At 36.7% G+C, this 27,264-nt stretch overlaps 2 protein-coding genes across 4 annotated transcripts in view; one reads left to right on the forward strand and one right to left on the reverse strand.

Annotated features, from left to right (window-relative positions):
- Positions 1-202: 202 nt before the first annotated feature.
- On the forward strand, positions 203-3,384 carry LOC121322600 (claudin-11-like). Its single transcript, XM_041262756.1, has 3 exons — positions 203-623; positions 1,354-1,518; positions 1,897-3,384. The coding sequence occupies exons 1-3, from the start codon at positions 404-406 to the stop codon at positions 2,139-2,141; spliced, it is 630 nt and encodes a 209-aa protein (XP_041118690.1). The 5' UTR covers positions 203-403; the 3' UTR covers positions 2,142-3,384.
- Positions 3,385-11,813: 8,429 nt separating this feature from the next.
- The window catches only part of LOC121323550 (probable cationic amino acid transporter), a 36,826-nt gene continuing 21,375 nt past the window's right edge, over positions 11,814-27,264 (reverse strand). For all 3 annotated transcript variants that reach the window (XM_041264669.1, XM_041264668.1, XM_041264667.1), the window contains exons 4-8: positions 23,711-23,928; positions 22,597-22,743; positions 18,253-18,461; positions 16,811-17,688; positions 11,814-14,785 (exon numbers count right to left, since the gene is read on the reverse strand). In XM_041264669.1, coding sequence (XP_041120603.1) covers positions 14,445-14,785; positions 16,811-17,688; positions 18,253-18,461; positions 22,597-22,743; positions 23,711-23,928 — 1,793 coding nt within the window. In that variant the 3' untranslated portion in view covers positions 11,814-14,444. The remainder of the gene's footprint in view (positions 14,786-16,810; positions 17,689-18,252; positions 18,462-22,596; positions 22,744-23,710; positions 23,929-27,264) is intronic.

The following is a 27,264-nucleotide window of genomic DNA, read 5'->3' on the forward strand; positions in this document are numbered from 1 at the left end:
ACACTCATTAAACTTGATACTGCCTTGAATCAAGGATATAGCTACACCCTGAGTGTCAATTGTTTTAGTGTGTTAATGATGTTAAGCACTGGGTGTTACTGTATCGAGAAACGTGATTGTAAATGGCAAGTTCATGAACAGTTAACATTTTCCTCTCGTTCGTGTGATTGGCTGAAAGTTTTGTTATTGGCTATAAAAGCAGCATCTTGTATTTCTAGCACAGACAATTTACTTTCTGCAAACGCGTAACTAGTGGAATATTTACAGCAAGTTTTAATTTTAAGAACATCTGGAATCCCCACCTGACTTAATACTTCTTGCCAAGTCGTTTTTCTTCCATTTGCTTTCGAACTCTTGTCGAAGCGCCTCGGATATTTTACACGGCTTCATTGTTGTCTTTGCCATGGCCTGTCTACAATTAACGGGGTTTATGATCAGCTGTTTCGGCTGGATTGGAATTATAGTTGCCACTGCCACAAATGAATGGGTTTTGACCTGCAAGTACGGGGTTTCTACCTGTAAGAAAATGGACGAACTGGGAGCCAGAGGTCTGTGGGCAGATTGTGTCATTTCCACAGCGCTTTACCACTGCAAATCCCTCAACCAAATCCTCTCATTGCCTGGTAAGACTCTTCTTTGTATGATGTTGTCTTATTATTAATAGTTGACCCAGTTGCCCCAAATTTCCAACACCTACTTAATGGAAATTGAAAATACAAATAAGAGTTATTAAAGATGTAATTGTCCAGATTTCTGGAGTTACTTTAAAATGATTAGATATGTATTATTAATTAATGCCAAATTAGTTAGTTGGTTTATTAGGTAATGTTTAAACTGATACTGTATTTGCTAACTGGTAATTACTCAAATATTTGCAATTTAGTTGACTTGTTCAGTTGTTCAATAAATATGGTTCATAGTCACCTCACTAAATGTACAGTTGTACGAAGCCATTAAAAAACAAAGACAGACTGTTAGAGAATAACGGAATGCATTACCATTCTCTCTGGAGTTCATTTTAAATGTGTGAACAGTGGAAGAATACAGCCACCTAATTGTGTGATAGATATATTGTTTCTCGTTTAATACTGTTTTGTGTGACATTTATATACAGTAGACCTGGTTTTATATACAATAGACCTGGTGGTCCGGATTTAAAAATGGCAGATAGGATGTTTGAGCCAGTACATGTCAATTGTGCACAGGGCAGTTATCTATGCAGCCCTCAGCAACTGTTACAAACTGGTACTGCCAAAGAGGGTTATAGTTCACTGCTGTATATGTAGCAAACCTCTTGTATTCTTCTGTCTTGCATTCTTGAAAGCTCACAATTTCAATACATATCTTTTCCAGCCTACATTCAGACGTCTCGAGCCCTGATGATCACAGCCTCTATCCTGGGGCTGCCTGCCATCCTCCTCGTGATGATGTCTCTACCGTGCATCACTCTGGGCAGCGAACCACAATCAATAAAACACAAGCGTTCAGTACTGGGAGGAGTACTCGTTCTACTGGTAGGTAAGTCTCCCCTGTGTGGTGTCTTTTTTGTTTTACATGAGGAACAGGGGACCAGTAGTGTATATACAAAAACCATATTATGGGACCTATATTCATTATTTAAACAGTATTTAGATCCTTCATCATTTAGATAAATTGAATATACCCCTTTTGGCAAACACAGCTGGTAAACATCAATTTTTACTGGTCAATCTGCCCCACTGTCTATTACTGTATGCTCTCTTGCTCAATGGGCGGCAGTTACAATATATAAATTGTGAGCATGTAAAAAGCCATGGGGGTAGTCTTGGAACACGCCTTTGTCATGCACCATTACAAGGGAACAACTGGTGGAAAATATGTGGACAGCTGGCTTATACCTTTCCCCTTTCCTTCCAGCATTCTGCGGAATAATATCCACTGTCTGGTTCCCGATCGGGGTGCACCACGATTCTGGATTGATGACGTTCGGCTACTCGCTGTACGCAGGCTGGGTTGGCTCAGCGCTCTGCCTGTTTGGAGGCTCTATGATCAGCTGCTGCTCGGGAGAATCTCCGCAGTACGATGAAGACCGTTACTACTATGCCAAACAAGGCGAGGACACCACAGCCTCTGCAAACCACGCCAAGAGCGCACAGGTGTGAGGGAGAAATTGAAGGGGCCATATTCAAAAGACTCACCACACTAAACAATAAAGACCATACTGTGTACTGTGTACGTTGTTTGTAAAGCATGATATGTTTTTTTTTAATTTTTTTTATTGTTTTTTGTTTGTTTGTTTTTTTTTTACAAACCCTTTGTGTTTGTGAATAACATTTTGTCCTTTGCAATTTCTGCATACAGACTTTTGTGTTATCCCCAGCTGCAGATGTGAACACAAAAAGGTTTACATATCTAGAGTTTTACAGGGGAACCCCTTGTTCAATTATGATGAAACTGTAAATCTAGAACGCTGCTTATCCAATTGTGATAAGACTTGCTAAGACATTCTTCATTACAAACGAGAGCCAAACAAGACAAAGTCTGTGAGTGCGGGTGGGGGAGGGGTCTAAGGAGATGTCTGTCTTTCTGTATTTAAATAAACATGTTTTTGAGCTCTATTATGAATGTTACGCACTAATTTTGTTTATGTCCTATAACAAATCATTATTATCTTGAGAGCACCTGGTAGCTACAATATATAATGGCCTTAAATTAAATTAATATAAAATCAATACCAATTGGTTTGGTATTTTATATTGAACCCATAACCCTCTATTTTAGGGGTTCCTATGAAAGACAAATAAAACACATTTGTACTGTAAAGAACACCAAGCAAGTGAATGTTGTTTTTTTTTTTTTTTTTTTTTTTTTTTTTGAAATTTGATTTTTAACAGCATGGGCAAAATAGCCAAATGACTATAGAACTCACATAATGTACTTTATATGGTAATTTAAACAAAATGGAAACTGTGAACTAAAGCACCCCCCCCCCCCCTTTTGACAACAAAAGATTTAGAAGTGAGTAGTTTTTCGAGATTTACACTTATACTGTATTTACATTTTTAAAAAAATTTGTTATACGGTGTAATTCCCCATTTGAAAAAAAGCTTGACATTTGCCCTCTAGGTGGCAGACAAACTTTATTCTCAGAAGTGCCTTAATAAGATGGTATCCTGTAAGATTCAATTGAATGCTTATGGCACCTCTGTCCTTTTTTTGTGCTAAATGAAAGTAACTATGATAACGGTGCCATTAAGTAAACACTGCATACAATGCCAGAAAATAAACCACCCGAGATTGGTGTTATTTAGTAATTTTAAAACTATGCAATGAATATAGATAATTACATGTGAACATGTATACCTTGGGGATAATGTCAACCAAATAAATATATAATTAAATGTACAACAATGCTTTTGGTTATTTATTATGGTATCACTAAATGATTGTAGAGCAAATAAACACACGAGTTGGTGCTTAAAACATTAATCCGGATTATATGTTTACTTTTCTTTCTACAAAGGGATTTCGTAAATATGACTTTTTTACTTGTCTTTCAACAAAGGGATTTACTTTAGATCTGAAAAGATATGATATATATATATATATATATATATATATATATAATACCCTTATAGTATCTATGGTATATATTCATTTATATAAAATAAATCATTTAAATAAATACTATGTAAATAATATAAATAATCATTTTCATTTGTACACTACAGTTATAACCCTCTCAAACAAATGGAACATGTTCTTATCCTTGAAAAGGGTAGGTCTTTAGTAAAAATTCATATTTATAACAATTCAATAAAAAAGTAAATAGCATTACCGTATTTTACATGCCCACATGGACATACAATGTATTTTGAAACATATAAAAACTTGTATGTATTTTACATAATTAAAATATATATATTCATATATTCTATATATATATATATATATATATATATATATATATTTATATAATATATATATATATAAATTAATTACTTATTATATAGACATGTGTTTTTATTGTTTATAAAATATTTTCCTCCATATTTTTTTAATATGGGTTGATTAATCCATCATAATTGCTACTTATAGGCTACAGGGGTTACCTGCATATAAAAAAAAACACAAGGCATAATGCCTTTACAGGAACTCCATAACACATGAATAAATTGTGCAAAAAAAATAGAAAGGCTTCATATACAGTGACCTCTCTTAAAAGAAACACCTCAGAGTAATTCTATACTCTACAGAGATTCTGAACTCTTATTGTTACCTTGTTTTCAGTTTTTGCCTAAATGACATATTTACAGTATTAAATACTATTGGCACAGCAGGAGTATAAAAAACACACACTACATGTAAAAACAGCATCATTTCATTATAGAAAGTTATCACTGCAATACCTGCTGTAAATCCCATCAACCCTATTGGCTCAGAATTTTTGTTTTTCTTACCAGCGCTTGGTTATTAAAAGTAACGGTGAAGTTTTATTCCCAGTTGAGGTTCATTTTTTTTTTTTCTTTTGGATCCTGTGAAATCACTGATACTACAATTTACTCTGTCTGGTTTGGAATGTAATTGTTTTTTTTTTCATTTACATACATTCAGATTTAACCACGTTCAAAGGTTTTTTTTCAATAATACCTATTATTATTATTTGTATCGAGAAACTTTTTAAAGGTGATAATTGTAGGTGCATTCCAATGGCTTCCACCTGTTTGCAGTTTTTTACTCAGCTGTTTCGGATGGATTGGGGTCATTACTGCGACTGCCACCAGTGAGTGGGGTCGTGACTTGTAGGTTTGATATTACCACCTGCAAGTAAATGGACGAGCTGGGGAGTAGAGGTCTCTGGGAAGACTGTGTACTGTTCATTGATCTGTACCACTGCCGGTCGCTAACTGACATACTGACACACACACACACACACACACATATATATATATATATTATTCTATTCCACAATAGAATAATAAGAAAAGCGCCTCAAGGATATTGTTTAATTATTGTTGTTCGATGTGAATTTAGCATGAATAACTAATGTGACTAATTTCATAGCTTGGTTAAGTTATTTTACTAGTACATATATTTTACAAAGTAATATTTGTTTTGCTAACACTGTTTTGTGTGCTTCTAAAGTACAGTTTGTTAATAATGTGTGTTTGTAGTTTATTTTGTAAGATTTCTATTTAATTATTTAACTTTTGGTTTCACTTTGTGTGTACCAATTTCAAATGGCATTGATGTTAATCTTATCAATTCATTGTTAACCACTAGGAACCTTCAACAAAGGGAACAAATATAAAAGGAACGATGACATTTGGCTAATTAGTTAGACAGTATAGGTTTAATAATCTGCTAATAATCCCCTTTAGTTGTGTAATTTATTAATAAGCCTATTCATCTTGTTCGTTTGAAATATATATTCCACTCTAATCAGTAATTAATGTGTGTGTGTGTGTGTGTGTGTGTGTGTGTGTGTGTGTGTGTGTGTGTGTGTGTGTGTGTGTGTGTGTTTAATTAACCTGTATCTCTCTATGTTGATTCTTATTGACTCCATTCGAAGTACCTGTGACACTGTAGCATTATCCTTATGTACAATTATATTACTGTAGCGTGCACAGGGAAAGTAAGGCAGCAGCAGGGCTGGTAGATGACGTAATCACATACAAAGCCATAAACCCAATCTACACATCTTGCAAGTATGGGAGCTATACTTTAGTGCGAGAGGTCCCGGGTTTGCGCCGATTCAATCCACAATTGTTTCTTGTGGAACGGGAAGGTAAACACATAGAAGCACGGTGAAAGCCTGGTTGGTTAATATATATATATATATATATATATATATATATATATATATATATAATATATAATTTCCACTATAGCGAAGTTTTTTTTTTCAAAAAGTGTCATTTCAGTGATTTACTGTAATGGTTTTAGTGCGACACTGTGCAAGTAGTTTGCAACAAAATGTACTGGATGACCATATATAGATGTAAAATTAAAGGTAACAAAAAGTATTTTTCATATATTAAAAAATTTAAATTTTATACTTACTTAAAATATGAATGAATAATGAATTGTACATTTTCTTACCTCTCATTAATGTCACACTGACATAAGGTCTAAATACAATATAGCACAGGAAATAAACAGGGACAGGAAATCATGTGTGTTCCATACTGTTGTGTTGTACTAGAAAACAATTTACTTAATGTAAAAAAAAAAAAAAGGTCCCTAAAACTAGAATATCACAATAAGTGCATTTTTTTCCCAACACTTTTTTTTAATGAAGTGGACAATTCGTTTTCACTAAGGGAAGAAGATTAATAATAATAATAATAATAATAATAATAATAATAATAATAATAATAATAATAATAATAATAATAATAATATAGGAAACGTTTACATTTTAAACATAGTTTAATAGGCAACACCTTCGAAAAATATTTTAAACCAATATGTGAGAAGAGGTGAGACACAGACAATAACCCTAGATATTCTATTATTACATTTTCCCAAAGTAAATAAATACATTTCAGTGTTGTTATGGAGTGTGTAGTTAGACGTTTTCTATTTGTTTTTGCGTCTTCACTTGACATGCATTTGTTTGTCCTGTGGGGCGAGAGTTGAAAAGCAGCATGTTCCTTTGTTGTAAGCAGGTGATGTCAGAGTGCTGTTTTACAAAGCTGGTATAGGACTAGAATACTACAACATCTCATATTGAAATACTCCTGGCTTGATATGAATGATAGTTTGGTTAGCCTCTGTAACCCACACTCAGCCCATTAACAGAATGTTGTAATTCACCACCAACGTCTGATTGACAGGTTTGTGGTCTAACAGATTCATATTAATTCTAACAATTTCTGTCTTCTGCATTACCCACTTCTTTCGTGACTGTAATCTGTAGGAAACTGTTTTTATACTGCAATTATTAAAGCAGTTATTTCTTGGACACATGGTTAAAACAATGAGAAAGTAGAATCTTCTTTATGCAGCTTCACCATCATTAAATAGGAATAATCTTTTTTTTCTTTTAATCAGTGGAGAATGAAAACATTTGCAGCCAAGAGGAGCACAATCTATTTATTGATTATTTGTACTGATTCTCTGTGAATGTATATCATGGTTTATAAGGCACAACATTTGTCAACAGGTACTGACTTAATGTAATCCAGCTCCGAGCTTTACTAAAGTGGCTCACTGACTATTTTTGATTATATTCTTCTATACATTCTTTGCATTAGAATATGGGATAGAATCTCGAATTATTGACTGGTTGCTTTGGGAAAATAATATCACATTTTGTTGAATTACAAATAATGTATGCACAGTTTTTCAAATGAACTTTTTTTTATTCAAAGCTGTAGTGGTTAAACTGAACACTGTTGTATGAGGAGGAGGATAAATGTCAGCAAAACGTACGAAATGTACAAAATAAAATTTACTGGTTGCATAAGTATTCAGCTGCTTAAGTCAGTACTTGATAGAAGCAGCTTTTGAAGCAATTACTGTTATGCACAGTAGGGTGATGACATTTTTGTCCATTCTTCATGGGAAAATTGCTCCAGTTCTGATAAGTTTGTTGGGGATCGTCGATGGACTGCAATCTTCGTTTGGATTCAAGTCAGGTCTTTGACTGGGCCACTCAAGAACATTAATTCTCTTCTTGTTCAACCACTGCAGCGTGGCAACACAAGCTGTATAGGTCTGATCAGAAGATCAGAGAACAGATGACATCATGCTTTTTTGTGTGCATGAGAGATAAAAGCCCCCTCAAGCTTGTCTGTAAGCACAAATCTTAATAACCAAAGACGGGTGATAGCAGAGTGTGAAAACTGTCAATTTGAATTGCAACACATTCTATACTTGTCGGATCGAATTGGTTTGTGACAGAAATTATAAATGCCTCCTTTCACACTCATTACTGCTCATAATTCACCTGAGATAGCATGTGATATACTGGTAAAGAAACTAAAAAAACATTGATAATAAATTGGATTGTGTCTAGTTACAAAGCTCTCCCATTACGATACAACGGACACTAATCTTTGTTGTTATACACCCAAACACAAAGAAAAACTAAACAAAACACAAAAGCGAGATGGTCAAGTAGGACTACTTGCAATGTTAAATAGTATGGTAAATTCAGAAATGTTTACGAGGAAATTGTGAAACCAATGAATTTTAACAGCAAAAATACTCCACAGACAACAAAAAAATACACATTTCAGTATGTGAATCTCAATTTTGTGCCAAGTCTTTCATATGACTGTTTACTTTGCTGAAATGTATTCTGATTGAGTTAAAGTAAGATTACAATCGGTCAGACAGAGGGCTCAGTTGGTAGGTGCATCCACATCTACGACTACACAAATGAGGAATGCCCATTTATTTGTTTTCAGGACACAGAATGGTTGCTGGAAACTTGGATTTGCAGCTTTTCATTTGGACCTGGTGTTATACTGCGGTTACTGATGTTTGTTCTCTAGTCTTTTATATCTTTAATGTATTTCCCATGCTGTATATATCTGTTTTTATTTTACAAATACATTTCTCTCTGTAATTGTCTGTTTCAACTCTAATATATAAAATAAGAATAAAAATAAGAATAATATTTACAATTCACAGCTTTAGAACTTGGCAGTATTGTGACGGGTCATAAAGTCCAGCACATTAAATGTTGATGCAATAACTGTATCTGAGCAAATAGTGTCAGTCTGTCAGCCACATTCTCCCAGGTGAGATGATATCTGGAATAGGAGAGATAGGGCTGTTGACTCATTGTCAATTAATCAGTCATTTAACAAGTCCACTTGCTAGGCTGCTGTCAAGGAAAGCTAACAGCTTCATTATCAAACATATTGGACATTGAAGGACAGCTGCGACCACCCACTGGCTGATTGTTGTTTTATAGTTTTGACCCGTTGTAATGAATGATCACTATTATGATAATAATATGTCATTATGATAATAATATAATACTATGTTGAATGGTAAGATGTTTATCTTTGAACCATATGATTCAGCCCTTGTCCTTCCATTCAACTAACGAGCGGGCTCTGTAGTCGAGAGATAAGTACAGGTCTTCTGCTGATGTTAGTATTATTAACTGATGAGCCGCTGGGAGGAGATTCATTATTGTGTTGGTTTACCTTTAGTTATTTTTTATATTCTAAATAGAATTGTGCACAGAAACGTGTCTATTAGCTCTGGAAAAAAAGTGAAATCATAAGCCCATTAAAAGATAAGACAATTAAAACAAAACAGTAACGTAATGAATTGGAATTAAGCATTCTTTCTGAGAAATATGTCTTCCCATTCACTTGTCCATGTCCAGAAAGGGTAGCAACACAGAAAGTGATTATTCAGAAGGATCTGTAATAATATGCTATAGATATCACAGAAATAGTGTGTGAATAAAAACAAATCATTCCTGCTTTGATGTGTGAAAAGCACAGCAAGGACTATAACTCTTGTTAGAGATTTTTATTTTGTTGTTGTTGGCTTTCTGATCCCTGTATTAACTTAAGTAATGCAATTAGCCTATTTAAAAATAACTTTCTGTAAATACATTTGAAGGACATGCGGAGTTACACACTTGCTTTCTTGTGTACTTGAAAGCTTTACCATTTTTTTGTAATATGCTTTTTTTTTCCTTTACATATTTTAGTGGATTATTTATCTGTATCTATAATTAAACTTCCATATCCCAACCTTGGTTCCATAGTGGTGTTTCAGAAGAATTTCAGAAGAGAGGTTAGGTTCTGTATGTCTGTAGTGGTATGTTTAGCTATGCCTTTATTTAGATAGGGAAGTGTTTTCCTGATATGAATCACCCCAATCAGAAAGTGTGCTTCTCATCTCGATCTCTCACTTTTCAGAGATGCGTGACTCATTTGAATCCGCAAATGTTTTTTTTTTTTTTTTTTTTTTTTGCTATTGGAGAAACAAGAGAGGCACATTTCAAACAAAGACTGAGAAAAATAAGAGATATTAAATTGTTTTAAATGCTAATAAACTTTTTCTATCGAATTTAAAATGGATATTCCACAATTTACCTGAAGAGGTTCTTATCCACATTGTAATAGACAATGTACTGCAGCTTGATCTCAATAGAGACAAAAACTATTTAAAGATACTTTCTATCAAGTGCCAATGAAAGTCAGCACTGAGGAGCTGCTCCGACAGTGCAACATAAAGTGTGTGGCAGAAACAATTATACTAAGATGCTGGAATTGGCTTGGTCTTGTGCTACACAAAGACAGAAACTCCATGTGCAATGTTATCCTAGACTATCCAGAGGGCAGAAAAAAAACTAAGATGCCCACTTGAGACCAAGCTATCGGCAGAAAACTGTAGACACCTGGCATCACTCTAAGTGAAACAAGTGCGATGGCACAGGACAGAAACAGATGGAGAAACCTGATTAAAAGAATATTTTGCTTTGCATCCCAATGTAGCACTTGGCACACTGAAATCGACTGAATATTATTCAGATAAAGACTTTTGTTCAGTTTTTTCTGTATAAATATTTCAGAAAGTGGGTAACATTCTAAGTATTTCTATTTTCTGTTTTTCTAACTATTGTTTTTCATTCTCATGTTTCAGGAATATGTCTCATTTGAAATACACTATATTCAGGCACATATAAGAAATTCTCAATGATTTCTCTGAGAAAGCAATACATTTTCCCTCTGGGACCCGCTGCGATGCAATCAAATACTGTGATATTATCAGCTGTCTAAATTATAGTTCACTCATGGATCTCCCCACGTACCCATACATTAACATGTAGCAGTAGACACAAGCTGATTACTACATTCTTATGAGTTCAATGAACTTCGTTGTGAGTTCATTGAACTTATTAAAGCATAACCTCACACCATGCAATGTTTAGGACAGACTCATTGCTTACTGTAATTGTCTCCTGTGACATATTCGAACAACACAATCGTCTAACAACTATTCTGAGCCTGTGTAGACAGTAAAAACAAAACAGCAGCATAATGTAAGGACATGATGTTCAGCTCTGGAGCTCTCTGGTTTGAGTTGAGTCTCAAGAAATGTTTGAAGGGGTATCTGATTTCTCACCCTAGTCTATTCATGACCCAGGGTACAGTATGTGAGCAAACAGTATTAAAGCAACGTACGATTTTGTTGAAGATATTGTGGATAGGATCAGCACAGAAGACAGTAATGAGTTGTCTCTAAACATGTTGTGCATTTCCAATTGTAAAGGACAAATGTATAAATATAGAATGACTATCTATACTTATACTGTAGTTTCCAAACAGCTGGTAAGTAACGTGTGCCATGTAACCAAACAAGTTACTCCTTGTTCCTTAAAAATTAAAATACAGGTCCACAGGGGAGCTTGTTGTGGTTATGTATCCTCAGCTTGCTCTCTACTGGTCCTCAGGAAGACCTAAGAACTGCTGATTTGAAACTCTTGCTATTATACACCAATGACAAGAGTAAACTTGGTGTGTGCTTTTAGTAAAATATACACTTTTTGTGAAATATTTATTTGAAAGCAAGTACTGACATATTGCATTCAAAACAACAACGGTAAAATAAGAGTCACTCTATTATGTATCAGCAATAAATAGTTTCATTGTTGCATGATCCTGCACAATATCTCATTATATAGTGCACCAAAGAGCAAAGGAAACGCAAGAAAAAATAAACAAACCATAGTACAGAAACATCATAACAGAACTGCAAAATACACAGCAGAAAATATATATATATATATATATATATATATATATATATATATAGAGAGAGAGAGAGAGAGAGAGAGGAGAGAGAGAGAGAGAGAGAGAGAGAGAGAGAGAGAGAGAGAGAGAGAGAGAGATGTTAATATGCAGAAAAGCCAATCTCAACATTTTCAAACAAAGACCGAAGAAACTGGAATGACTCAAAGATAGTTTACAAATTGTACTGGATACGTTTTCATTCAGAGATAAGAGAAACACACAGTAGCTGACTGTAAAAGCAATAGTGACAACATTTTTTCGTACTGTAACAAAATAGTTTTGCAGGCTCGTAATTTACACACTGATACCATACAGTATTTCAGTTCAGCATGTTGAACCTTTATTATAATTCCAAAGCTGTCGCAGAGTTGTATTATAATGAATGTCTCTGCTCTAAATGAAAAAAAATAACACCATTCACTGCAATGTGGAAGTCAAATTCTGAGTCGTTCATGACTTAGCATTAGAGCATCACCTCTCATTTGACAAAAATCACAAACAGTTCTAAAAAGACAGTGCCAAAAATAGTTGAAATAGTGTTCATTTCTTTTGTACAGACGGTTTGTGTTTCGAACCAGCAGCAACTTTTTGTGCATTATGCAAAACCGTCAGCAAACTGGCTTGTTTTCTGTAAGGGGCCTAAATAGCTCCAGGGAACCCTAACTTGCCATGTGTACTTTATGCTTCTTCTGGTTGCCATGTTACAGAACAGATAAATACTGGTGTATAATGCCCAATTGAAGTGGTTTTGCCAATACAAGCAGAAATAATGCCAATGAGAGGCCGAGTGAGCCCTGCCTTGGCCTTAACTTCCCAGATATAAATGTAGTATAGCAAGTCCAAAACAATTTTAACAATTTTAAAGAATTAAACGCAGTGTGAACACAAGACCTGCAACTACAACAGATGCCAGCAGTTATGAACAGTTATGTAATCTCACTTATTATTGAAAGTGAAGGGTCAAATGGTATGTTTGAAATACGGTTTATGAAAGTTCACGTACATAGGGTGTGGACCACAATAACAAGCTAGTGGTCTGGCTAAAACCGGTCCTAGCAAGGTAGTTTATGTGGCAGAGTGAACATAAAACGCTTGAAATTCATTGGTGGTAGTGATGGGAACATAACAACTCCTTAACCAATCAGTGCTCAACACACAAAACTAATTAGCTCTGTACACATAAAGGCCTAACCCTAGAGTTGGAGCTGTAGCATATAAATACACTAAACCTCGATACATTTCTTGGGCTATTTGGGAGATTCAAGAGGACAGCCTTCACGTCTGTTCCTCAAAGAATAACCCCCCGTTCAGGCAGATAATGCACACCTATTCTGTAACTGTTTTTAAACTAGCTGGCTAGTATATTCCATCTATGAGTAGATAATAATCAATAAAACCAATAATCAATGGAGTCTAATAACTGAATAATGTAAGCTTAATAAATAAGTATGTTTGACTTTACTCACTGTTGTCAAGTATCATTAATAACATGGATTAAGTGATTAAAATGACTTCCACATCCTTTCCAGAGGTATCTGACTAGTGATAAGGCTCTTTAATTGATTACCTGCTGTTTAATGTAAGAGAAAACACCTAAAACAAAACTTGGAAGAACATTGAGGCCATTCCCTCTCCTGCATCCCTTTTTGCTTTGCCATGCTTTTCAACACCAACATATTTCAGGAAGGGAACAAACAAAGGGACACAGTTGGGACATAGCAGGCCCCTCTAGGAATTAAGAATGGAGATGGCTCTACAGGCTGGATGGGGTGCACATTAAGACACAACATTCAGTGCAGCCATTGAAATCCCACTCATGCTTATCTTTTTTTTTGTTTGGAGGAGAAATGCAAGCAAGTGACATTTAAATTTCACACACCCTTTGACTTGTACATCGGACTATTGTCAATACACACAAATTCAGGCTGCTTGCAAAGGACAGGGTTTAGAACAGTGAGGTACATCTCCATAGATAAAACCCCGTCCAAAAATAACACCTTAAAGCTGTCCCTTTTTCCAGAGATAGTAAAACTATCTCTGGAGGATAATTAGGGGAAAAGTTAATGCACACAACACCGACTCATGAAGGCACTATTGCAAGCAAAGTCCAGTTACTATTTGTTTACACACACACCCTTGGGCTAAATGTCATGTAAACGCAGTAGAGGAAACAGCTTTCGGTAGATACCCAACTTCTGCTTTAACATTAATTCCAGCTATACCAGTAGTCAGGTATGCCATACATTTTCAAAGCTGTATAGGTATTAATCTCCAAACATTTTAATGCTACGTATGGGCCCATCTCTCACTGTGGAGAACCAATGCATTACATCAGTAGTTTTTGTAAGTTATCCATAAATTGAAGTAAAAACCTTTCCAGTACTTTCATGTTTTAAACCAAATGCTAGCTGGAAACCAATGCAGCAATTTGTTGGAAATTGAGCTGAAACTAACAACGACATTGTCTGCGATTATTGGGTATGAATTTTGCGCGGGTAAATTGAACCCCGGATTTTCCAAATAGCTTTGAACCATTAAACTATAGAACGCTGCTTGAGGTCTGTAAAAATCCAAATAAATATATAACAAAAAAAAAATAATAAAGTAAAACAAAAAAAACCTTTCAAAATAAAAAAAGCAAACATTCTAGCCCAAGGGTTGCTTTAACATTAAACATATTTGAATACATTTTTACTCCGGTGAGTAATCTAGCTCCTCATTGGCGATCAGGGCTTGAGAATTCCGACTAGATTTCCCTTTGCTTTTCGGTTTACTGCTGTGCGAGGTCCTGTTGTCTACACTGTCAGGCATGGCTGGCTGCTGCTGGTAATGGTACCCCCGGTCCACTGGAGCACCCCAGTCCTGGTGCTGGCCGCCCCCTTCCTCTGGATAGCCGAAGCCATCGTCCACAGTGAAGCTATCATCCACGTCCCCATCGTAGCGCTGATAAGTACTCTGTTGAAAGATCTCTTCCCTGGCGCAGATCTCCAGCGTGCTGTTCCATATCCCGTAGCCGAAGTATATCAGTATGCCTGCGGAGATGCACACACACAGGGGAGTTGTTAACAAATGCATACATATTCTTGGGCACTTTTTGGACACGGAAAGCACAGGTTGGCAAACTGGTCCTGAGGTTCCATTCCAGGTGTACAGAGCAGTTTGGTATGGGTAAGAAAAGTCACAGTTATCTAACCTAATGTAGTCTTGTTCTTGTTGAGATTTACACTGCATGTCATTTTCTGTTTCGATCATCAAATCCTGGTGACAATTTAAAAACCCTGTGGCCTCAAATGTAACCATTAACCTGCCCCCCTGCAACACACTGCCACCCAGTGGATATATACGAAATACCACATTTGTTCTGATGTATTTCTTACATCCACTAGGGGCAGTGTTGCAAGAGACATGTTTGAGAGCTCTTTTGAGGCCCTTTTGAGGGACACTTTCAACATCTGAGTTTTAAAAAGTCACCAAAATGTGATGACGGCAACAGAGAATTATAAACAAATTGATTCAAAACAAGAGGAATAGATTCATTAAAATAACTGATATTTGTAACTAGTACCACGTTACACTTTCATAGGGTATATGATACAATTAAGTGCTTTAGGACCTTTCCAGGAGTTTATTTGGTTGAGTTGATACTTGGGTGGAATGGCCTAGGCTTCTAACAAGAACAATATTGTATAGTACAGGAAAGCAAGAAAGATGGTATGTAAAGTAATGTAATGTTTACAAGAACACTGCTAGCTGAACTCTCCCTGCTTGTGAGGAAGTTTGAGTGGACAAGTCTTGGACTGCATATCCCCTGGTCCAAGTTAGACTTAAGAAGGCACCATGAGGTGATGCCATCATTTACATTTAATATGAGTAACTGCTGCATTCTTATATTTGCCTGAAGGAATTGTAGGCTGTAATTACTGAGGAAGATCCAGAACATTATTCAGATTTGTCACGTTGAATCAGTGCTGTCCTGGCTGTCCATGGCAACATTATACAGTGTTAGGGCAGGTATGTTTTTTGTCCATCCCCTGATTTGTATTAACAACTATGAAAAAAAAAAATTCTCCCATGGACAGTTGCTGCTCTGAAAACCATAATACTGAACAAACATTTTGTTATTTGTCAGTGCAGCTGCTCATTAATGAGCTTTACAAAATTACATTAGAAATTTATGAATCACTATTCCACAATGTCCCCCTCAAGATAACCATTGATTTTGTCTCAGTTTGGAAAAAAATAGATTTGCCTTGTCCCTTTTCTATCACTTGCTGGTACATTTGATTACAACATAATCAATTGGTTGGTCATTATAAGAACAACAGAAAAAAAATGATAGAGGTGGAGAAAACAAGAACTGCTATTGGATACTAACATATTCCACAAATTACATTTGCCTGTTTTATAGAACATTATTTCAAATGTCAGTAGTATTCTATGAATGTTTTATTTGAAAACTAAATTAAATGAATTCAGAGTCAGAATAAAACAACAAAGAATGTACATCTTCTAGACTAGCTCGCACGTGTGGTACCACCACCACACCCACCCACCCCCCTCTAAGTCCGAGATCCAGAGTCAGAACCTAACAGTGCCACCAATAAAATGGTGGCGTGCCTGCAGTTGTGAGAGGTGTAGAAAGCTACTCTCCCACAGGGTATAATGGCTTATTGTACAGCACTTGATCCCCACATAGTTGCAGCGAAAACATTTTCATGAAAAGAAAACTAAATAAGCACTGCAATGTCATTTTTCACGGGAGTAACACTTGTGTTATAACAGTTACAAAACATTAGGAAATGGATGGGAAACCCAAACTACACAATGGTTCTGATATGGTAGGGCACTAGTACTGATATTACAACATAGTACTGATTAATACCATTGATATCGCAGAATATGATACAGTTACCGCTGTGGGACCCATTCCATTAAAGAGTCACACCACCGAAGAACCACTGAAACATCATTTTAGTGTTAAAGTATTTAGTAACAGAAATATAAAGACTCAAGTATCCTCAAAAATCACCATACATATAAAAGTGCACACCACTTACCAATGAAGCACCAGACTGCAAAACGGATCCAGGTGATGCCGGAGAGCTTGAGCATTAGGTAAATGTTAACCAGCATGGCGAAGACTGGCACAAAGGGGACACATGGCGCCATGTATGGGAGCTTCTTGGGATTCTCTGGCTGTTGCAGGATGACAAAGACCAGGGCGCAAATCAGCAGAACCATGAGGACCACCAAGAGAATAGCCCACCAGTTGTGGTCCGAGATGTAGTCGGAGCCAAAGATGATGAAGGAGCAGAAGATGACGTTCAGAATGAAAAGCAGCAGGACGCAGTTGGTGACAGTACTGCCGGTGGCAACGGTGGGACGATCCATTTTACTGGGCAGGCCCAGTCGAATCCTCAAGGTGTAGTAGCGAGGACCAATCAGCTTCTTCAGCTTGATAAGGTATATATTCTCTGATTCATCAGCCTCTATCCCTGATGTCATATCCACAGTACCGTAGTTCGGATGATCGACGTTGTAGTTGGTTTTGTCAGACTTGCCAATCAACATTTCGTTGTCTCCCAGGGATGGCAGGTTTTTGGCCCCACAAGTGTTGCTTGGTGGCCCACCGTACTCCTCCCCCTCACTCATTGGAGAGCAGGCCTCCTTCTCACACTCGGCTAGGATCCCTTCCTTCTTCTTGGTGTGTTCCTCAGAGAGGAACTTGACAAAGCCGTCAATGTCGCTCTCTGGCTGGTAACGCAGCAGCAGGACGCAAACAGACACCAGTGTGTAGGCTAGGAGGGTGCCGATAGACATCATCTCTATGAGGTCCCTGAGGCTGACCAGCAGGGCCAACAGGGAGGCCAGGAACCCGGACACGACACAGGCCACAGCCGGTGTTTCCGTGTAGCTGCTCACGTGGGCCAGGAACCTACAGGAAAGACAGTCGCTTAAGTTTTTTTATGTATAATTTAGTGCAATTCCAATGAATTATTAGTTCTGTACCTTTTAGGTAAAGGGTAACTTGATTTTGGGAAAAAAATCTTTAATTAAAAAAGAAAAGATTAATATTGAACTTTAATCGCTCTCAACAAAAATGTGCCACTGTTTCTGGATTTTTTTGCTTGGTTGAGGTTGGAACACTAATAGAGTAAATGAGTGACAACCTATTTTTTATCATTTATTATCATTGGCAACATTTTCACTGCCCCCCTAATTTTTGTAATAAATATATTTTTGTTCTTTGCTTCTTTTGTACTTTAATTGCTGGTAGACTATTACTTAATGGAAAAAGATTCACTCACATCATCTACCAGAATGTGGCCCTTCAGTGAGACCATGAAAATGTACCTTTACCGCAGGAAATCGTATAAGAAGAAGCAAGCATAGATTTTCTGTTGCTACTGTGTGGTGCTTGAGAAATATGTGTAAAGTAAAAAAAACAAGCACTGCAGTGGTGGGTTGCAAAGACAGTAGATGTGGATTTTGAACACACCTGAAGAGCAAACCATCTCCAGCCATGGCGTAAATGATCCTGGGCATGGGGAAGAGGGAGCCCAGGAGACTCACAGTCAACCCAGCGATGGAGCCAATGGCCACAACATACTTGGCTGCGTGAAATCCATGGACCACAAACATCTCCATGAGAGGGGACTCTGCATCAATATCATTGTAGGGAACCATCAGGGTCAAAATCACACTCACCTACACATGGGGAGAGAGAATGAAAATCTGACATGCAAGCATGGACCTTTTCTGTGGACAACCAAGTGATACAAAAACAGCAGCTTGAATGGTAAAGAAGTTCATATGGTACAATATTTGTATAGTCTCAACTAATGATACCAATGGCCACATTCTAGACTCCCACTCTCAACCTCTCTAAAAGAATTAAAGAAAGAATTTAACATTGCCATGGTGACGCGTGTCTTAGAAGACATTTCAAAAGCTTTGTCCAACCTCTGTAGTTAACACTCTAAATGCAATAGTCCCTTAATGTGGTTCATCTTGTGCTTTTCAAGACCTGTAATTGTTCCATGGGACACCATCTGTTCAGCTGCTCTGTGAGGTTGGAGGATTAGGCTGGAAAGATTATGGAATTTACAGTACAGTTGGAATTAAAAATAAGTAACCAGGAAAGCCTTGCCTGTGTCAAAAGGAATGTTAAATTATAGCGTGAACCTGGAATTCTCCCATAGTCCCACAAAAAAATCTTGTTGTGTTTTGTAGATTTCATTCCAAAATCTCTACTGTCACAGTGGGTTGGCGTACTTTCTTTAAAAAGATGATGTATTGTTTTGTGTTTACTGTAGGGTGACTATAATTGATTTTGGGTGCAGCATTCTGTTCCTCATTCAGACTTACTAAATGCCTTGGTATCCATCCAAGTTAAATACAAGTTAAATACCATCTTTAAAAACAATGTAATGATCAATCCGTTCACAGTTTAGAGAAAGTGCATTTAGTTATAATGACTCCGATTGTGGAACTCTTTTCTCTATTCTATTAGAGATGCTGCTTCGTCAATATTTTTAAGTCAAGATTAAAGACTTACTTTTATAGTTTATCCTTTTTAACCTGACTTACAAATATTATTATTATTTATATCTATTCAACATACTTTTTTTGAAATTTGTGTTTTCTCATTCTTATTAATTTCCTGTATTCTTCAATAGCTTTTATTATTATTATTATTATTATTATTATTATTATTATTATTATTATTATTGTCATTTTTGCTACTTCTTGATATTGCGTATTTCTTTCTGTTTTAACTGACATGTAAAGTGCTTTGAGATACTGTGGTATGAAAGGAGCAATATAAATAAAATACATTGAAATTGAAAATGTGGGCTGTTGTGCAATGATCAATTCAGAGATACCAATATATTTTGTGTGAAAGAGGGTCAGAGTGGGGGTCAAATTGGCAATACATTCCCCACGCCTATTCATTCTGAATTTATTCATCTGTCCCAATACTTGTTGGATGATAGAGCATATACTGCTGCAGTCTTTCCAGGACACCATTATACTATTGATCCTGGATGAATAGATATTTGGAATCGAATGACCTGTATCGGGGGGACCAGTTATAGCAGCTGACACCCCGACTGACCTACTATGACCCATGGATCAAACTACTTCAGCTCCTCTCGGCTTTGTCTCCACCAGATGGTTGTGGACACCACTAGCAAGGAGAAGATATCGCCCGCCCATTCTAGTATAAAATCTAATTATTTAAAGGGATCTAGTGGGGAAACACCTGGAAAGACCCGCCTAGATAGAGGATAACCAAATGCATTCCTGAAGGGAAGGTCACACTTGACATTTTAAGGTATTATTGCTATGATAATAAACAGAATTCAGTCTCTATGTGGGAGTTACAGGCAAGGGCATTTGCGTGAAAAACCTCATAGAAAAAATCTGTACAAAATGTGCATGCTTGTCTAGTTTTTCTGTAGCACTGTACTGTATATTAGTGCTACAGACAAAAAAAGCATAATATTGAGGTGTGATTTGGAGATACTACATGAATAACATTGTGGCTGTTGAAACAGGTCATGCTGACTGAAAACCTATGTTTATTTTATCCATTGATGACATTTTTCCATTCAACTCATGGATGCCTTGTCAAATTGTCGATTCAATATTACGAGAGCATATCGTTTTATACTGAATTTTTTTGACTGAAGTAGTAATTAAATAATTAATAACAATTGAACGAGAGCATAACATATGTGTATTGCACTCTTTTTCATTACTAACTTGATTTGACTTGTTCACTTTTTAATCTTGATGTTGCACAAATAAAAGTTACAAATATTTTGGTGAATAAACCCTGAGTGTGGCTACCCTTTGTTACAGACATACTTATTTTAATCAGCCCCGGATTCTAGCGAGTGGTGCAAGGCACCTTGACTTTACTACTATCAACAGAAAAAAATTAAAAGTTTAATGCCTGCCTTATTGACACCCATCCTTTCCACATGCAACATTACTAGACAAGTTAAAGAATCCATAACAGAAGACTTAAAATAGGATTTTTAAGCAACACGACCAAATAGATGGAAAATACAGTTCAATGTAAACAAACATCAAATAATAGACTACTTGACTTAACAAGGCATGGCACTGGTGTTCTGCCGTTCTCTTGACCCTGTTTACAATGCACTTTGAGTCTGCTGCCTCAAACTGTAACCATGGAAACAAGAAGCAGGAACTTCAGTCTGGCAGCCGTTCACATTTAATTTTAAACCCCTAGTTATTAAGAATCTAAAAGGACTTTGTGCACAGAATGCACAATGACCCAGTATAAAGAAAATATTTAGATGTTGTTCTCTAACTTGAAACCTGAACCATGCCACCTGTTGATTTTCCACTAAGATCTAACATTTATTTTAATTTGCTTTGAACTCATAATAAATGCAAACGATTTTGGTAGATTAATCACCAGTCCTGTTTCTACACAAGAGCCTAGCGACATGGCCCTACTGTACACACAAAGCTTTAACTCATGAGTTATTTAAACAATGTTCTGTTGAAGTCTGTCCTGACGGATTTAATAAAGTTTGATATTCATGAAACTGTTGGTATATTTAAAGGTTCACGTGTACAACAGCACACAAAAAATAGTGATGCTGCCACAGCTATTACTCTTGCTAGCATTAATATACATTACACTACAAACAGACAGTTTTTTTCAGTGTTTTCCAGGTCATTAACCACGTGACTAAACACCTGCTGTAGGTACTGTTAAACAGTTTAAGACCTTGGAGTAGGGCTCTGGGCTGGTCAGTGTAATAATATAAGACATGATTAGAACAAATGCCAAGACATGGATTGAAAGAGCTACAAGTGAGTACCACTGGACACCCAGTATATTGCATGTTTTAATGGATCTTCTCCTAGCAGCTGATGAGTTAATAATACTGACATCGTCATAAGACACATACTTGCCTCCCGACTACAGAGCTGGCTCTTTAGTTAAATGATAAGTTGTTAGTCTTTGAATGGTATGCTTTATGGTTTGCATCCAACCCATACCTTTCTATTCAATTCAGTGGGCTGAGATGGCAATTCATCACAGTGGCACCCAACGTGGGGCTTGAACCTACAACCCTGAGATTAAGAGTCTCATGCTCTACTGTATGACACACAGTATCAGCTTTGATTAAATGGTGTGTGTGTGTGTGTGTGTGGGGTGGGGGGGTTGTAACGAATCTCCTCCTAGCAGCTGATGTGCTAATAATACTGACGTCATTATAAGACATCTTTAATTGAATGGCAAAATGTTATGGTTTGTGTTTTGTGTCCAGTTCTTGCTTTTCCATTCAATTCAATGGGAAGAGATGCCAGTTCATTACAGTGTATATAATGTATAAGCATACCATACAGTGAAACAGTTCTTACAGTGTACATTTTAAAAATATATATATTTTTCAGATATTATAATAAAAACCGCAAAATGTTACAAAAATAAAAAGCAATGATATTTCACAAGCCATAGGCTCACAGCAGCTCAGAACACAACATAACCCCTTAAAATTAACTGTACAGTGACATCATTGGTTTATAGCCTGCTGCAGCAAGGTGATTGGCTAAACCATATGTTGATCCAGTATCAACAGTCACACTGCAAAATCTTATTATGAATGAGGACAACATTTCTATCAAAAAGCATTTCCAGTTTGGTGTGTAAAATGGCACCTCTGGTATAAAGGTTTTATATTCTTCTTCTTCTTCTTCTTCTTCTTCTTCTTCTTCTTCTTCTTCTTCTTCTTCTTCTTATTACCCTAGCAAGAACAATGTGTAATTTAAAAGCAGTTGGTCTGCTACTCACAGAGACGTATGCAGTGAGGCAGGTCACCAGAGAGGCAGTGATTGCGTACGGAATGGAAGTGTTGGGATTCTTAGCTTCTTCTCCTGTGGTAGCGATGATATCAAAACCGATAAAGGCATAGAAGCAGGTGGCTGCCCCTTGTAAAACCTGACAAGAGAGAGATGACTGGATTAGTGTTTGTTTAGTTTACCACAGCCATTTTAGCAGTTGAGCATTTCCTTGTGCTTCACCATGAAAAGGCATTATTTTCTTTTTTTTTTTTTTTACCAATGACAGCACTATGGCACAACAACAGCAAATTAGATTTTTTATAATACAAATTAGTATTTTACCTTGCTTGCCTGTGCCATACTATGCTTTCACGCTCTCTTTGCTTGCACTTTACTATGCTTTTGCTATGGGATACCACAGTTCATTCTGTAACAAAGTGCAGTTTTCAATAACAATTTTAAATCTGTCAAATTAAGTCAAGCGTACATGCACACAGCTGATGACAGTTCTAGCAAATCGGTTCTTTTTAAAAATATGAGTAAAAACGCATTAACATTCAGAATTGTATTGCTGTAAAGTAGCTATTCAGAGGAAGAAACTAGATAGCATATTTCTGAAGCATTTGTTACAGAATGTATTCAACTCCTATAAAACCTATTTTTAAAAGGAGCAAAGTATATTTAACAAAAAAAATAAGAATTAATTAAAGATTAAATGCTTTAAAAATATGACCCCTGTGTCCTGTAAGTAAACATTATGTAAGATTCTGTGTGGTGGCAGACCCTCTTTAGTTATTAAACACAGTAAATAAGTGAAGAAATATTTAGTGGTAATACAAATAAACTGTGTTAAACACCTTTAAATTTTACAAAGCTGGAATGAAACAACTACTGTATAATTAAACATATTTTCTGAAATTTCTAGATCCGGGGCAATATCTTTATAAGCAAGACTTAATACAGTTGCTGTTTCTTGAAAGATTTATACCACAAATAATTGTATTCCTTTCAAATAACTTGCTTTTGCACTGATTCAAAATGGGGTCTACATGGAGTGAACATTTTGGATATATGCCTCTGTATAGGTTATGAGAGTTTCAAGTCATGGATAAGGACTTCTTTACCCCAGACCATCCGAAAGGAAGAAAATTTGCATTGTCCCAGTTGTTGCCGTCGACGAAGAAGAGCCCAGCAATCATAATGAAGACCCACACCACCAGGTTAATAACATTGAGGACGTTGTTGAACCCGATTGAGTTCTTCACTCCTAGCGCCACGACCACTGTCACCAGGATAGCGATGACCAAGGCCAGGAGGTCTGGGTATGACTCCTCTCCTTTGCCTGTAAAACAACGATGTTACAAACTCGACACTGACAGCACCACTCAGTATCTTGCGTGAGATCGCACTCGGCTGCACTCACTCCTTCTGGCATGTGTCCGGGGAACCTAATGCAGTCTAATTTTATAAAGTAATTTTTTTTTTTTTTTTTAACATTTTCAAAATTAAATAGAATTTGATTTATGTCAGACCACATTAGCCATTTTTTATTGTGGCAAAAACATATCTAACCACACAGAATGGAATATCTGTCTAAGGATTACTTTATCACGCAAGGGAAAAAATGAAGACTGTAACAGATGCAAATCAGGTCACCTCAGAACAAATTGTGTTGCAGATTTTCACCCCCAACTTCTGCCATCTGCTGCATTCTGCTGTTTTAAATTTGATCTTGATAAGGGAACCGATCTTTGGTAGAAATGGTGACAGAAAACCTAACACATTAAGAATTAATAGGTGTCCCCAGCTCTCCCCTTGTGAACTGTGGTGGTAACCTTCGAACCTTATTGTCCATTATTTGGTGCACCAATTCACTCTGCGGCGATCGTTTATTTCATTCTGTGTCCCCACTTTGATTAATATTCCTGTTTTAATTTTCTACCTGCTGGATATCTGACCGTGGTGTCAATCAAGTGCCCAGAACTGAAGGCAAAGACACTTACTGTAAGAAGAGGTAAATTATCTACAGGTAATTACCACTGTGGAGGATAAATGCTATTATAAATCGAACAAATGTTTTTAGTGCATAAAAACAATGCTTAGGCTGTTTGAAAAGTATATTACCATTTCAAGCAAGGTTCGAGATTCTCAAGTCCTGTTAGCTTTAAGGTGCGTCTAAAGTAAACTAAAGACAGAGGTGTGTAATGGTAAAATAATTGAACCTGTTATTTTAGTCTTTTATTTATTTTACAAGTGCATTACCAGGAACAGAATAACAAGAAACAACCCATTATTGCTAAATTATAATATATAATAAAAATATTTTGTAAAATATCCATTTTAAACTTCTGACAAGATTACCTAATGATGTTAAAGCAGGACCACACATGACCAGAACAAGACTATTATATTTTCTGTGTTCTAGACCTATGACCCTATTCTTGGTTGATTCCACTCTGCTGGGGGCACTGCCAGGTTATACTGTGACAACTGACTAAAAACTACTCCTGTGGTTGGATAATTTACAAAATATCCACCTCTGAAGGGCCGGTTTGAATCCTGGCAGGTCAATGTCAAGTGAAAAGTTTGGTGGTCTGATCTCAGTGATCAGCAGTCAACAACACCAGACCACCACGCAAATAAATCTGCTGTTAAACACAGTTACTTGCTTTGGTACATCTGCTTACTGTTGGATGGCAATTTAATTAACTGAAGTATTTTTTTACAGCAGGGGTGCAGTTACTTTTGCACATTGTATTTCAGAAACCTCTTGCATACAATGCCTGGCGGACACAATTACTGAGAGAGAAGTGGAACTGGAATGATGACTCAACCTGCCTGCATACCCTAGGGTTAGGCAAGGAATGTGGTCAGTGGAACTATTTACATAACATGAAATTTTATTTTGTTTTTTGCATTAACAGTGAATTGGTAAATTGGGAGAGGTCTAAGACTAGATTCTGGCTGAGCCAACCCAGCTACAGTTTGTAGGAATACCGCCTAGAAATCTACACAAATCCATCTCCTCTCATCAGACTGGGAGCCAGAATCCTAGAGTGCCTCCCTTGAATTTATCATGTGAGCTTCTAAAAGTGGTGCTCTCAATGGAGTTGAGGTCAAAAAGGCAAAGTTATGCAAAATCTGTTTTATACATTCAAGGGCACCTGTTACATTAAAGAAAATATCTACTGTACATGCGCAGAAATTCAAATTTAATGGTTTATTATACATCTGGATGGAAGGAGTTCCCTGTGCAGTGTTGTTTCTGGTGTAAATAATTAGTTTTTTTCCTGGTCTGGATTTCTTGAACATTATTTGAACATGTATAGTACAGTACAATGATATGATTGCACACTGGCCATCCACTGCAATATTCTCAGCACCAGAGTACTGTCATATCAGGAACACTGCACTGTTCAATGTTTGTTCCAAATCCATTGTACTGCCATTGCTGTAGCCTACTCATAGCTTTGATTGCAGGTTCTATTCAGGGTAATACACTGGTAGTAACTTTTCTGTAGAAGTTCAAGAATGTTCTGTGTGCTGTCTGCGTGACTGTTTGCGTACACAGTCTCCTAAAAAAAGAGGCCTTGTACAGTGAGATGCATATACAGTAATATCTGAGACAGCCTTTCTAGTTACAAGAGTACTTCAATACCATGTACTGAGACTAAATCATTTATCCATCTCATCCCATTGAATTGAATGGAAAAGCAAGGGCTGGACACAAAAACACAAACCATAAGGTTCAAAGACCAACATTTTCCCATCCAACATTTTTTGGTTTTGTAACATAGATTCTTCTCTCTACAAACTTTTAATCTTTGTGAAGGAAATAATACATCCCTAATTATTTGAGATGGTGGCAGGGTAAAGCCCTTCTGCTGTAAACAGTGTGTGTGGGGGAATGTAAGGTTGGCAGGGATGGGGTTAAATCTGTCCCTGCCAGCAATCACAGGTATGGCCATTCCCCAATTATGTATTTACTCAATCATTATCAGATAATACTGCATACAGGGAAACTTAAATACTTTAAAGTATCTGATTAATGTCAGGAGAATCTGGCTATTTCATTTTATTAGCTTAAAACCTCAGGCCTGTTATTTTGAAGTTTCTGTAATTTGAGATAAGATCTGCAGGAGTTTCGTTTCTTAGTGTTGCCAGCTCTGTGCACCCTGGGAAGCACATTCTGGAGTTTGTTGCTTCAGTTGTGTGTGGTTTAAATAGCTTTAGCAGAACTCTCAAATTTCTCCCAAATGACAATCTCCTCATCAGCAGATCCAGTACAAGATACTACAAACACAAAACTTCAGCTTGGTGATTATGTGCAGACTTAATGGTATAAAGAAATGGCACTCTCGGGACCCTATGATAGCAGTAAAGAACTGTTATACCTTTGACAGGAAGCAAACCTGAGGCACTAGGCTCCAGACCATAAAGGTAGACACTCCTTTAAACACATCACACAGACAGTACACCACGCTCCAGGAAACATCCCAACCTTATTTATTCATTTTCTCTAGTACAGTGGTTACCAACCTGACCACTTGTGGTCCTTGAGAGTAAACTCCAGGTGGTCCGCAAAAAACCTCCCAAAATTTGGTTACGCAGTTCTTGCAAAAACTCATTTCTACACAATCACACGTTGTGCTACACAACAAACAGCTTTAACCACGTG

This window comes from Polyodon spathula, chromosome 11 (genome assembly GCF_017654505.1).
Source record: "Polyodon spathula isolate WHYD16114869_AA chromosome 11, ASM1765450v1, whole genome shotgun sequence".
NCBI lineage: Eukaryota > Metazoa > Chordata > Actinopteri > Acipenseriformes > Polyodontidae > Polyodon > Polyodon spathula.